The sequence below is a fragment of the Blennius ocellaris genome (assembly GCF_963422515.1).
Source record: "Blennius ocellaris genome assembly, chromosome: 17".
In the NCBI taxonomy this organism is placed as follows: domain Eukaryota; kingdom Metazoa; phylum Chordata; class Actinopteri; order Blenniiformes; family Blenniidae; genus Blennius; species Blennius ocellaris.
The window spans coordinates 21,574,119-21,588,475 of NC_137666.1; the positions used below are offsets into that span (position 1 = coordinate 21,574,119).

Sequence of the window (14,357 nt, forward strand, 5' to 3'; positions counted from 1 at the left end):
ACCGCTAAGCCCTTTAAACGCTCAACATGGCGGCTGTGGCCTCCAGTAGCAGGAGTGGCGGCGCTGCTCTATTGAAGCCGTCCGGGCGGACGGGAGCGGATCAGACGGCGTGCAGGACAGACTCCGCCGCACGGCTCCATCACGGCGGCTGGCGGAGCCCCTCAGCCTGAAACGGCGTCCCGGGGATCGAACGCTCACGTCGAAACAAAGAGCTGCAGCCGCCATCGCTTTGCTCTGGAAACCGTTTAAATAAAGGATATGACGATACCAGGTTCCCTGCCGTCCCTCATTTTCCTCATCTTCCTCTCAGTGTGAGCAGGAAGTTAACCAGCGTCCCCGCCGTCCCTCATCTTCCTCATCTTCCTCTCAGTGTTAGCAGGAAGTTATGACAGGAGGACAGTTTATTACACTGATTTTATGTTAAAACAAACCCTCCATTACATGAACACTGAACTCCTCTTACTGCAGATACTCACAGTACTGAAGTACTTCAGTACTGCAGACATACTCACAGTACTGAAGTACTTCAGTACTGCAGACATACTCACAGTACTGAAGTACTTCAGTACTGCAGACATACTCACAGTACTGAAGTACTTCAGTACTGCAGACATACTCACAGTACTGAAGTACTTCAGTACTGCAGACATACTCACAGTACTGAAGTACCTCTGGCTGCTGTCGTTCTTCATGACCTGCCTCATCTTGATTTATTTCTATTCTTAGGAAGCTGTGGACCTGTAATATTCTGTTCCACCTTTCACTTCACTACAGCCTCAGGCAAAACCCACTCATCATCTTTGAATTCTTGATTTATAAATATAGATATAATAATAGTAGAAAATAATATAAATGTCCTGAATGTTCAAGATGTTAGACTTTCAGGACAGTTTTTATGTTCTTTGGAAAACAGGAGTGTGCCGCATGTCATAGTGTGTAGTAGTGTGTAGCAATATGTAGTAGTGTGTAGTAGTGTGTAGCAGTGTGTATTAGTGTGTAGTAGTGTGTAGCAGTGTGTAGTAGCGTGTAGCAGTGTGTAGCAGTGTGTAGGTGTGTAGTAGTGTATAGCAGTGTGTAGTAGTGTGTAGTAGTGTGTAGCAGTGTGTAGTAGTGTTTAGTAGTGTGTAGCAGTGTGTAGTAGTGTGTAGCAGTGTGTAGCAGTGTATAGTAGTGTGTAGCAGTGTGTAGTAGCGTGTAGAAGTGTGTAGCAGTGTGTAGTAGCGTGTAGAAGTGTGTAGCAGTGTGTAGCAGTGTTTAGTAGTATGTAGCAGTGTGTAGCAGTGTGTAGTAGTATGTAGTAGTATGTAGCAGTGTGTAGCAGTGTGTAGTAGTACGTAGCAGTGTGTAGTAGTGTGTAGTAGTATGTAGGAGTGTGTAGCAGTGTGGAGTAGTATGTAGCAGTGTTTAGTAGTGTGAAGCAGTGTGTGGAAGTGTGTAGTAGTGTGTAGCAGTGTGTAGTGGTGTGGAGTAGTGTGTAGTAGTGTGTAATAGTGTGTAGCAGTGTGTAGCAGTGTGTAGCAGTGTGTAGCAGTGTGTAATATTGTATACTGTGTATTCAGGCTGAGAAGAAGCTATTGCTAGAACCAAAGACACACACACACACACACACACACACACACACACACACACACACACACACACACACACACACACACACACACACACACACACACACACACACACACAGAGAAAATAATATAAATGTCCTGAATGTTCAAGATGTTAGACTTTCAGGACAGTTTTTATGTTCTTTGGAAATCAGGAGTGTGCCGCATGTCATAGTGTGTAGTAGTGTGTAGCAATATGTAGTAGTGTGTAGCAATATGTAGTAGTGTGTAGCAGTGTGTAGCAGTGTGTATTAGTGTGTAGCAGTGTGTATTAGTGTGTAGTAGTGTGTAGCAGTGTGTAGCAGTGTGTAGTAGTGTGTAGCAGTGTGTAGTAGTGTGTAGCAGTGTGTAGTAGCATGTAGCAGTGTGTAGCAGTGTGTAGGTGTGTAGTAGTGTATAGCAGTGTGTAGTAGGGTGTAGTAGTGTGTAGCAGTACTCCTGCAGCACCGAGTTCCTCTGGTGAGGAAAAGGTTTCGTCCTGATTAGTTGCTGGGTTGCAGATCACAGGTTGCTTGTGATGACAACTGAGCAATGACTCATTTCAAATTGGGGTCATAAATGAGAAACTGAAGGTTTTCTTAAATAAAGTTGTGAAGTTATGTTGAGTCACTGAATTAAAAATAAAAGGATTTGGCTTGAATCTTAAAGAAACGTTTGTTCTGAACAAGAACTCACTATGATTCTTCTGTTTGTTGTTCAAGAAAGCAGCAGATTAACTTTTAATAAAACTATTAAAACACTAAAAGAACCTGAACTGTTGGAAACGACTTGAACATATTGATTAACTTCCTCTGACATGACCTCACACTGCTATAATCAGTATAAAGACACTTAGTTTTACTTCAGGATGTATCTCAATAGAGAAAATTTATATATTACAACTAAACATTAGAATCAACCTGGATTGTGTCATATTTTTTTATAAAAAGTGCTAAAACACAAAAACTTCCACCGTATTAAAATATATTTGATCATTTTTATTGATTATTTGTGGTGACATTCATGCAGACTTAAAGTATTTAAAGAACATAAATGTGTCTTATTGATGAATTGATCAGTGAACAAAATGATACACTTTTTTTTATTTAAATGTGTTTGTTTTTATCTTAAACACCCATTGCTATTAATCAGTTTGATTATAAGTTGAATTTTATAGACTAAAAAAAACGAATTCATAATTAATATTTTTCGTCAAACGGATTTCATAAAATAAAAGCCGTGAGGAAATGAAGTGAAACACAAGATATGTAGGAATAGAAAAGTTGACGAAGTCAGGTTGAAGGTTTATAAAGTGAAGGGTGAGATTTTAATGCGGAGGAAGGTGTGAAAGTTCTCATGGAGGAAAAACCCGCATCTCCAACAGCGACGCGCAAAAAAACAAAACGGAAAAAAAAAAAACAGCGCGCGTTTATTAGTGCATCCGATCATAAAGACACAGCGAGGAGAAAATCCTATTTGCATTTTATTTGTAGGGGTGGGGGTGGAGGTGGGGGGGCCGCTCCGCGACACTCCATCTAATAGTCATTAGCTTTCATTACCGGCGTTTGAAGTCGGAGCGGCTCTTTTGTTCGAGGCGCACAATGACTTGTGGCCCGGGCGCTGCGTGGCGCACCGGCCGGGACACAAAATCCCTTTTCTCCTCTCTCTTTGTCGGGGGGAAGACAGCAGTTCCTGTCAGCCACAGACCGAGGAACACGGAGGAGAGAGGTTTTGTTTTGTTTTGTTTCTTTAATCCAGTCCAGAAAGCGGCTGTGGTGCAGGACAGACTGAAGCTCCGCTCCGTCTTCATGACGCACGGAAACAAACACACTTTGACTTCTGCTGTCCAGGAGGTTCTGACAAGGTGGAAGCGAACGATCGTTACGTGTTTTAAAAGGAGGGGGTGTCTGTTTATGCTGAGGGGGGGCAGGCGGTGGGGGGGGGGGGGGTCCGTACAGGTGGCTAAACGAGCCCATTTCGCACGTCGCTGCGGGTGGCACAAACGCAGCGACGTGCGACTTTTCCCATCTCGTTATGATGGAGTGAAATCTTCCAGGTATCGAAGAGGAACAGATTAGCTGAACACACACTACTAATGCCGAACAAAATGACTAATTAGTTTTACTAATGGAGAGCAGGGGGGCGGGGCTCACGGGCAGTCAGGAGCGAAACGTTTCCATACATTATTTTTTTTACTTTCACTTTTTCCAACTCGTCTTCCTGAATAATGACGCCCAGTCAGAACTTTTTTTTTTTTTTCTGTGCTACTGTGTTCCTAATTTCATAGGAAACTATGAGTACTTTTACAAACTCTAGTTAAAAGATCAGGCAGGAGATTAAATCTGAATGATCAAATAAATACAAACACTATTAGAGTCGACTTAACTGAAGTTGCACACAGCGTCACAATAAAGTGGTGCGAGTTGTTAATAACGTTCATTTAAGCAGTGATGGATTTGGATAATTACCTTGTTTACAAAGGTTCGTCGTATTGTTTTTTGAGGGTTTGGAAAAACAGACAATTGACAAGAAAAATAATCATAAAAAAAACATCGAAAGAATCAATTTTCAGGGGGATTCGGTGTTTTTCTGCCTCCGTCAAACGGAACCTCCGGATTCATCGATTTGAAGGAAAACTACACGTGAACGCTCCGGAGACATGACTTCTACCACTAGGTGGCAGCATTGACTCAGAAAAAGCTCCTGGTTGTTTCATCTTTTTACAACCTGCTGAGTGTTTCTGTTTTTACTGATTATTAAATTAATAAGTAAACGCGTGTTGCAGTCCGGGTCGTTTTCAGCACGATTGTTATGATTGTAAATTTTTCAGAGTTCTTTTACAAACAGGAATCAATGTTAACCACGGATTAAAGTCACCTGCTGTCATCGACTCCCTGAATGTGGAAACTCACCTGAGAACGTGTTAAACAGCTGTGCGTGTGCGTGCGTGCGTGTGTGTGTGTGTGTGGGTGTGTGTGTGTGTGTGTGTGTGTGTGTGTGTGTGTGTGTGTGTGTGTGTGTGTGTGTGTGTGTGTGTGTGTGTTGAGCTAATAAAGATACTGTTCGATATCTTCAAGTGAAGATCGTGAATCAAATGAGAATATTTCAACATGAGATGTGTACACAAAGTCCAAAACAGCCACAACAGTTCGATTGTAAGTTTTATAGACATATTCATGTAAATCACATTAGTGTTTCATTTTCTTAGTCTTTAAAAATCTAATTTAATTTCTGGGGGGATTGAAAAAGTCATTTATTGTCTCTCGACGCTATTCAGTTTGACAGTAGCAACCTAAATATACTTCAGAAAAACCTTTCAAAAGCGTACAAACGGTTTTCTTAACCATGAAGATATAATTGAGGTATAAAACAGTAAAAAGGTTCAAAGTGACCAGAGGTTACAGGTTAATGCTTCAGTCGTTTCACATACGCACCACCAGAGGACAGCACTTTAGTTTTAATTACTTTCATTATTATTATTATTATTATTATTATCATTATTATTGTTATTGTTATTATTATTATTATTATTATTATTATTATTATTATTATTATTCGTAGTAGGAGTATTAATGATCTATTTTGTTGTTGTGTTCTGACAGTTTAATTCCTAAAACAACGAGAATTTGTTTTACCAACATAGGACAGTCACTTTTAACCTGAGTTTTGTGTCGTGAATTTATTTTTATTCAAAGTCAAAGAAACCTTCAAATACAAGCAAACAATTGGTGCAAAATAAAACACTAAATTATCGTAAAGCACATTGACCTTGCACTTCGTTGCTGACACTTTATTTTGAATTGATATCAAACATGTCAATAGCTTTAATAGTAATAATTCATGCTCATTGTTTGCAGATTGTATGAGAAATTAATGTTTAACAAAACGTTTGTTTTAATAAATGATAGTCCACTTATTTGCATCTTTTCTGCAGAATAATTCGATTGCACGTATCAATCTCAAATTATTTTTGTTCCATCGATCTATAATATTGTTTCTTGTCTCCTCAGACTGCAGGTAGGGTGAAGAACAGGTTACATGTTTTTTTTTTTTTAAGTATATACGTGGTATAAGATGAAGTATTAGACGCAGTTGGAGATCAAACGCAACAGAATTTGAATTCCTGCGGTTCTCCGTGCGCCACGAAGTTTAAAAGCTTCCCGCCGGAGGGGGTGGGGGTGGGGGTGTGGGGGGGGACAACAGGTAGGGAGCAGGAAGAGGCCGCTCTGCAGTTCCTGTCGAAGCGCAGCGGTTGGATCATCTATTAACCAGCAGCGATCAGGGTCAGTGCGCTAGAGGAGTTCATGATTAAACATTCTGAAGCTCTGCGGCACGGGGGAGGAACGAACCGCGGCGGGTTCGAGGAAAATCAGCCAGTAAACACCGAGTGAGCCAAATGTTCTCCTGCTCGGACTCCAACATGTCGGTTATTTAGAAAGTGGCGCGGGCAGAGCGACAATATCGCCACGAGACGAGACGAGGAACGAGCTGCGTAGCAACTCGCAGCTTTTGGCCTTATTTTTCCCACAAAGTGTCTGAATAAAGAGGATTTGAAATGTCGGTTAAATTGACACAGGATGCTCCCAGGACTCACTCCATGTAGATATGATCTGCACACGGTTTTTTTTCTTTCTAGGAAGATTCCCCCTGAAGATAAAATGATTAAAAAAAAAAAAAACCGAGTGTCGGTTCCTGACGCCGCAGTTCACGGAACCCACTCGCGTCTTTAGGAGCCTTTAACTCTAAACGCCTCATCAACAACTTGTTTTAGCGCATAATTTCCATCGGTAATGATTTTCTAATGCAATCTCCAAGAGAACAAGTGCAAGAGGTGGATAATAATTAACTTGGTTAGAAGAGCGTCCGGGGACTGTTCCACCAGCCAACTCCCTCCAGCGGGTCGTCACTGCGGGGCTACAAGCTCGCAAACGTGTATTTAACGTGATTTAACATTAAATATCTGTGCCTCTTTTAGTCTTTTTTTCTCTCTAAAATGATGCGCGAGTAAAAGGTTATAGTTCTTGGAACTTTATTTGTGGCTTCAGCTGTGACAATGAAACCAGAATCCTAACAACGTGACAGCACCACTATAATTATTATAATGATCCTTATTAAGAATAATGCACAGGAAAAACAGGAATAATATTTGAAAATGTGAATCAAACGAGGCCAAATAAGCTGTTATTTCGAGAATGAGCGCATGAAAAAAAAACAAAAAACATTAAATTCATCAAGAAATAAATCAGGTGTGGAAAAACACAAGGCGACAATGAGGAGACGTCGCGCGCCTCATTAACTTCTAAACAAAATAAACATGTCTATGGGTTTGATTCATTCTCTATTAGGAGGAACAACACAGGGAATGAAAAGAAGTTTACAATTAAAAACCATGCTGAAATCATCAACTGTACAGTTGATTTCATAAAAAAGAAAACCTGAACTCGCATTTCGTCTGAATTCACATTATTTTAGTCTTCAACTGCAGATTTTCTACAGCATTTCAAGTTTCCAAGTGAGAGTGAAAGAGGGACTAAAGGAGGAGAAGCAATTGAGGAAAAAGTCAATGATTCGGGGTGTAAATGATTGTGGCTCATTGCTCGCCTGCGAGGCTTCAGATGTTTGACACTCGTGGAGAAACAAAGGAACCGTGTGGGCCCCGCGGGCCCCGCGGGCCGCTCCATCTCCCCCGAAGAACCCGGGGTATGAAGAGGCTGGAGGTGACTCACAATGGCCCGTTAATTGGAGCGCGCACGTTTTGTCAGCGTGCCTCTGAGGCCGGGCGGCTCCGGCCCGCAGTGATCCGCGAAGCAGGTACTTGAGTAGGAACCATTGGCAGGCGCTCTGGTCCAATCACAGCTCCGCTCTGCGCTGGCGTCAAGGCTGCGTGCGCGTTTGAAGGCGCGTTTTTTCTCTGTGCACGGTCACCATCCCAGCAGCGCGCAGAGACTTGAAAGCTCGATTTGCAGCACTGTTGACTTTTGTAGCCTCATCTTCATCCAGCTCGTGCGGGAAGGCGAAACCGCACCACGATGCGTCTCTGAGAGGAGGATCATCTCCAGCCCACAGGACGAAAAAATCACTTTCTGTTCGCTTCGGTGACTCTTCCCTCTTCCCAGAGATGTTTTCCTCCGCGGGAAAACGCTGCTTCACCATCGAGTCTTTGGTGGCCAAAGAGAATCCTTTAACCGCGGAGGAGCCGATCCGCCCCACGGCCCTCAGTTACTCCAACCCGGGAAGCGACGCGTTAATGAGCGGCTACCAGGCACCGGCCGCCAGGCCGCTGTACCAGAGCCCGGACCTGGTGTTCCCGGAGAGCGTCAACCACCCGTCGCTCACCGTCGCTCCGCACCAGCTCGGGGGAGCTCACCTGCAGCATCCGCACTTCTTTGGGACGCAACACCGGGACCCGCTCAACTTCTACCCCTGGGTCTTACGGAACCGCTTCTTCGGACACAGGTTTCAAGGTGAGTCGAGTTTAATGACTATTATTGCACCAAACAACAACAACAACAAATAATAATAATAATAATAATAATAATAATAATTGCAACAACAATAATAATAATAGTAATAATAGTAGTAGTAATAATAATAATAATAATAATAATAATAGCAACAACAATAATAATAATAGTAATAATAGTAGTAGTAATAATAATAATAATAATAATAATAGCAACAACAATAATAATAATAGTAATAATAGTAGTAGTAATAATAATAATAATAATAATAGCAACAACAATAATAATAATAATAATAATAACAATAATAACAACAACATTCTTTTGGAGCACATCGTGGAGAGCAACGTGCAGGTGGTTTTGAGTGTTTTAAACACACATTGTGGATTTTCCGTCCCAGCAGGCTGCGCTCACGTTCCCACTCCCTCTGGCCCTGCAGCGACACTCAGAAAACCAACAGCAGACCGAGATAAGCGCCGCAGCGCATTTCTCTTCCCATACAATCAAACTGGCCCTGGGTCAGGCGGCATTTTCCCTCATTTAATTAAAGGAATCGTCGCCACCAGGCAGGGCGGCTGGGGGCGGGTGGAGGGGGTGGAGGGGAACACTCCTCATATGTGGTAATGTTTAACTATATTAAAAACAATATACTGTCCACACAGATCCGTGAAGTCAATTAAAATTCCAAAACTATGCTTTAGAAAATAATTTCATGCTTTCAATTCAAAGTTATTTATAAAGCGCCGTTGAAATAAAAAAAACCCAACAACACACCAACAAAAGTTATTGAACCGCGTAACGCTTCTCATTCTCATGTTTGTCGGCTGTTAGTAAAATGTGTTTTATTTTTAATAAAGTAATGAAATGCAACAGTATTTTTGATGAATAGATAAAATATGAAAATGACAGGAGAAGGAAAATCACGCCCATCAGAATAAAAAATAAATAAAATCACATGAGACGTCAGGAAAGTAGAAGAAAACTGAGGAAAATAATTCTCTTGTAAACCTCCTAGCAACAACATATTTAGTTTGATATTAAAGTCCAAGAAAGAAATATCAGTGATAAAGAAAAGTCGTTTAATGTTTCTATTCTAAAATCCAAACGGTGCGTCAAGGAGCGGAAGACAGCGACGTCTCCCGGAATATTTCCACGACAAACCAAATAATCTGTAACTGTTGGAGATTATATAGTTTTATATTTTAGACTAACATATTTAAAATAAGTTTAGTGGGGGGAAAAACCGAATTGTGATCAATTTCGCTTTTATAACATGCAACTGGCTAAATTCGTAATATTTCGATTTCTGCTTCATATTTAGTTCACTTCAATCGCCTGAATAAAGATGAAAAACTGGTTCAAAGATAAATATTTAATAAAACTAAAAAAAACATACTTTATATGAATTGTATGATTAAATGTATAAACCGCAGTTTGTGATGACATTTGGTTAAACTCGTTTTAAAGAATCAGCTGATCGTTTTAATGCATACAAATATTTTGACTTATTGTTACCCCTATTAAGCTTTTTTTTAAATACAACAATTATTATTAGTTGTTGTTGTATTAGTAATACTATTACGCTTGAACATGTTAAAGCTGCACATGAATCGCTGACATAATAGCTACGTTTTTATAATAATAATAATAATAATAATAATAATATAATCATAATAATAATGGAGTTATGATTTGTTTTTGTTTTTTCCTGAACTGATCTCTGTCTTCGGCCTGATCCCGGCCCGGTCCCGTGTCTCCTCCCGATCCGGTCCCGGGTCCGGTTGCAGGTAACGATGTGTCCCAGGACAGCCTGCTCCTCCACGGACCTTTCGCCAGGAAACCGAAACGGATCCGGACCGCCTTCTCCCCGTCCCAGCTGCTGCGGCTGGAGAGAGCCTTCGAGAAGAACCACTACGTGGTGGGAGCCGAGAGGAAGCAGCTGGCTAACAGCCTCACCCTGTCCGAGACGCAGGCAAGTAGGGTGGAGGGACACCACCCCTAGGGTTAGGGTTCCTGGAGGGTCTGGTCCTGGAGGGTCTGGTCCTGGAGAGTCTCGGTCCCGCAGACTTTATGTCTCCCCGCAGGTGAAACCCACCTGGTGGTAACGAGCAGCCCTTTAAGAGGCTTTATGGAAGCAGGATGGAGAACCAATGTTACATTGAGGCAATGAAGCAGCAGGAACCTGAAACAGCAGGGTGGTGGAGAACCTCCAGGACCAGAACCTCCAGGACCAGAACGGGACTCCTGATCTAGACCAGAACAACAAGAGGTTCAACGAGAAGAGGCTCAGAACAACTCAGCTATTTAATATGAGGCAAACACTGTTTTTCGAATAATAATAATTTGTATGATTAACAACTTTAAAATGTTTTTTTCAATATCAAACATGAATTATATGTACTATTAAATGTCTAACCCTATTTTAAAAACGCATACAACACAATACAGATACATACTATATATATATATATATATATATTTTTATTTATTTATTTTTTGGAACAAAGAAATGTTTTTGTATGTATCTGTATTCTGCTGTATGTTTTTGTTTTTGACATGTGTACATTTAAGTCATGTTTGACACACACACACACACACACACACACACACACACACACACACACACACACACACACACACACACACACACACACACACACACACACACACACACACACACACACACACACACTAATTCAACATGTCTGGAAAGGGGAAAGAAGTAGTAAAGTACATTTAATTTAATCCTCTCATTTCTCATATATATATATATATATACACACACACACACACACACACACACACATATACATACATAAGCACACATATACACACATAATATAATACAATATAATACATACATACAAATTCTTTGGGGCAGTGCACCCCTCCACACACTTATATAATATACACTTATATAAATATACAATCACACCTCTGTACAGTGCACAATCTTATTCAGTGTTAGTACACTTGTTATTACTGACACTGACAAAAAATAATTTTGGGCTCCAGCATCACATGATCAGTGCATTTAAAAAAAAAAAAAAAATCTATACATGTAATAATAACACCATTGTAATATTTAATCTCAAATTTATTATAAATGCCAGTATAATGCATTAATGTTAGTATTAATCTGTCTGGGTGATGCTGTGATGTTGCTTATACACAGCAGGATTTCTTCTGTATTGGTCTCATGTTTTCTTCATGTACCCTTAATGACGCCCACATTTTGCAGCAGTCTTCAATAAAACTTGATTAATGCACACTGCACAATATAAATATCATCGATGCTTAAGTTTAATGAGTCCACAACACATTGGTGTCAATTAGGCCTAATAAGCAATAAACTAAGACATATTTCCTGAGTCAGTGAAGTGAAGAGAAGCAGGTCAGACGGACCTCAAATCGAGCAGCAACTGGACTGAACATCTCAGAGGCAGTAAATCCACTAACTTAATACAGCTTGTTGGTGAAGTGCTGGTTGTGACTGAAAGCCTTGGATTATAAAAGGGAAGAGGTTGTTGTAAAACATTCAGTTACACGAGGGGCTTTCGATAGAAATGCTTTTGCACCTTTCCTGTGTGTTTTCACGTTTCTGCACAGGATGAATGTGTGTGAGCGTTGAAGCAGCGCGTCTTCAGGCTTCACCAGCAGTTTTCACCATTTAGCATCAGTCTGCAGCCTGATAACAAGGAGAGTAAGAGATGAGGCCACTAATCAGGCTGTGGAGCTATTTAAAGTCGACATAGCACATATAGACTGGCTCCTATTGAAGGTCACAAGCAACAGCAGAGCAGCAGAGCAGCAGAGTCACTTTGCATTCAAACCACCTTTAAACTGAGGATAAACAAGGAGCTGTGGGACAGAATGAAGTCGCCTCAGTTCAATATTCCATCTGCTCGACTAAATTCCATAGCAAGCCAGTGAAAAGAGGAAGAAGGAACAAAACACCTGCGTTTGGCTGATTTCCTCTTTAGACCAGGAGTGTGACGCTCAGACGCTGGAGGTGCAGCCCTGCATGTTCTCCACCTCTCCTTGCTTCAACGAGGCTGGTTCTCTGGCTTTGTTGCTGAATGTGGTGGTGAACTATGGGGGTATTCTTGGAGCAAAAATACTTGTCTGTACGTTGTCTGCCTGATGGCTGGCAGTCGTTAACTCCTGGGGCGCAGGACAGAACGAGCCTGAAGCCTGGGAGCCTGAGCCCAGGGCGGCAAAAACCACGCTTTACTGCTTCGAATCCTGCAAAAGTCATGTGTAAACCCCCCCCAAAAAAACAACAACAAAAAAAACAAAAAAACAAACTACTGTGTGGATTGTGAAACTGCAGGACTCCTAACTAGTGAGGTATCTGTATTTTCAGCACTTGTGTTCGAATGCATAGAATTTTGAGATTCAGCTTCACGTTGACAACTGTGACTTCAGACAGATGGAGGCACAGACAGACAACTTATTGTCTCCACAAGCATAGACAATTAGTTTTGCTCCTCTAACACCCCAAGTGTCTGGACCATGATGGTGTTCAGCAGTGCTGAAGAAGGGAGACATGCAGAATATGAAGGGCTGCACCTCCAGGGTCTGAGTTTGAGATATTCAATGATGAATCATCTCGGACACCACCGGAGGATCATTTGAGCTGGAATGTGAAATACGAGTAAAACTAATCCCACCTTGGACTCGGGGAGAACGTGCAGCGTCCGCACAGAGGTGTGTGTGTTCCTGCCGCTCGGCCTCGTTCCTCCGGCTGGAGCAGAGGTGTGGAGGGTTGAAAGAGGAAAAGAGGCGTCAGAGCCTCACGCGTGAGGAAAAGCCAGACTGTGTTTGTCACTTTCCCTTGTGAGACGACATCAAGGATGTCTCAATTGTCAAAACAAATAGAAGATTCATTTCCAGATCGACGGAGATTAAAGGAGCGTTTGCTCATTTCGCTCCTGCAAACCCCAGCTGCACTAGGAGGATGACTGGCGGTTGTGTGAGCTCCACTGGCGAGGCACACGGGTTGTTTGTGTGGTCACTGAGCATCCTCCTCCTCTTCCTCCTCTCTACCCCAGGTGAAGGTGTGGTTCCAGAACCGGAGGACCAAGTACAAGCGTCAGAAGCTGGAGGAGGAGGGACCGGAGAGCCAGCAGAAGAAGAAGGGCAACCACCACATCAACCGGTGGCGCATCGCCACCAAGCAGTCCAGCTCGGAGGACATAGACGTGACCTCGGAGGACTGACGGCCTCCGAGCCCGACCGGACGCTTCACAGGACCAACTATTTATTACCTAATATTATTAACAATGATTAGATGAGTTAGATGGAGGCTCCAGGACTGAACGTTGAGAGGTTTGGAGAGACAGACGACAGAATATCAAACTATTTAACGACGAGGAGTGATCCCGCCATCACATCAAGGTTTTTTTTTTTTTATTGCGCACAGGCCAATGATTGAGGCTATTTCTTTCATTAGAGGTGTTTTTTTTTCTACCACTTGCTTTGGTCATTAACACCCCCCCCCCCCCACACCCCCCCAATCTTCATTTCCATTTTGAGAGACAATAATCCGCCCGGCAACCAACACATCCATCAGTCTGGTTCCTTCTCCACCTTTAACAACCTGACTTTGACTCGCGAGTGCCGGACAGAACGAAGCTGCGGAGACTCCAGACTGCGTGTGGATCACAACCCACGGCTTCTTCTCTCAGATGGACACAGGATGAACTGATGAACCGTCGCCTGAATGTCTGCATCCTTTAAGTGCTGTGTGTATGACAAAGCATATAGAACGCAAACCTTTCGAACAAGCGGCAAACTGTAATTACCAGAAGATGCTTTAGAAATAAAAAAAAAAAAAAAAGTAAAAAGTAGCATTTTTATTGTTGAAGCCGGTTCCGACAGGTTTCATCCGCTCACCGGTTGGAGCTGCAGATTTCACTCATTAGTTTCTCCTGTGCAGCTGAAGGCGAGTCAAGCGTGCGGTCGCTGGAAAACCTTCACACTCTGGTCACACCGGGGGATTTTTTTGCATTCAGATGGAAATGACCTTCTTCCAGGGCGTGAGGATGATGAGGGTGCGCGAGGAGGAACAGCCGCCCGGCTCAGGGTGGAGGAAACAGCGGGGGACAGATGTGTGGAGAGGCCAGCTGCACAGGTGTCAGGTGTGTTTCCTTCACAGCCGCCGCTTCCTCTCACTTCCTGCAGAATGTTGGAAAACACTGAAACCCTCCCCGTCCGGCGGCAGGAGAAAAGAGGGAAAGTCGTCAGTGTGGCGCGGCGGCCCCCTTTTCACCGCCAGCGATCACCTGTCAGGGCAAACGGAAGG

The 14,357-nt window shown here is 42.5% G+C and overlaps 1 protein-coding gene across 1 annotated transcript; it reads left to right on the top strand.

The window, feature by feature from the left end:
- Positions 1 to 7,704: 7,704 nt before the first annotated feature.
- emx1 (empty spiracles homeobox 1) lies at positions 7,705 to 13,272 on the top strand (the record flags this gene model as incomplete). The annotated part of the gene is made up of 3 exons (XM_080512787.1): positions 7,705 to 8,050; positions 9,838 to 10,022; positions 13,105 to 13,272. 3 exons carry the CDS (start codon positions 7,705 to 7,707, stop codon positions 13,270 to 13,272), a joined length of 699 nt encoding a protein of 232 aa, XP_080368913.1.
- Between the last annotated feature and the right edge of the window lie 1,085 nt (positions 13,273 to 14,357).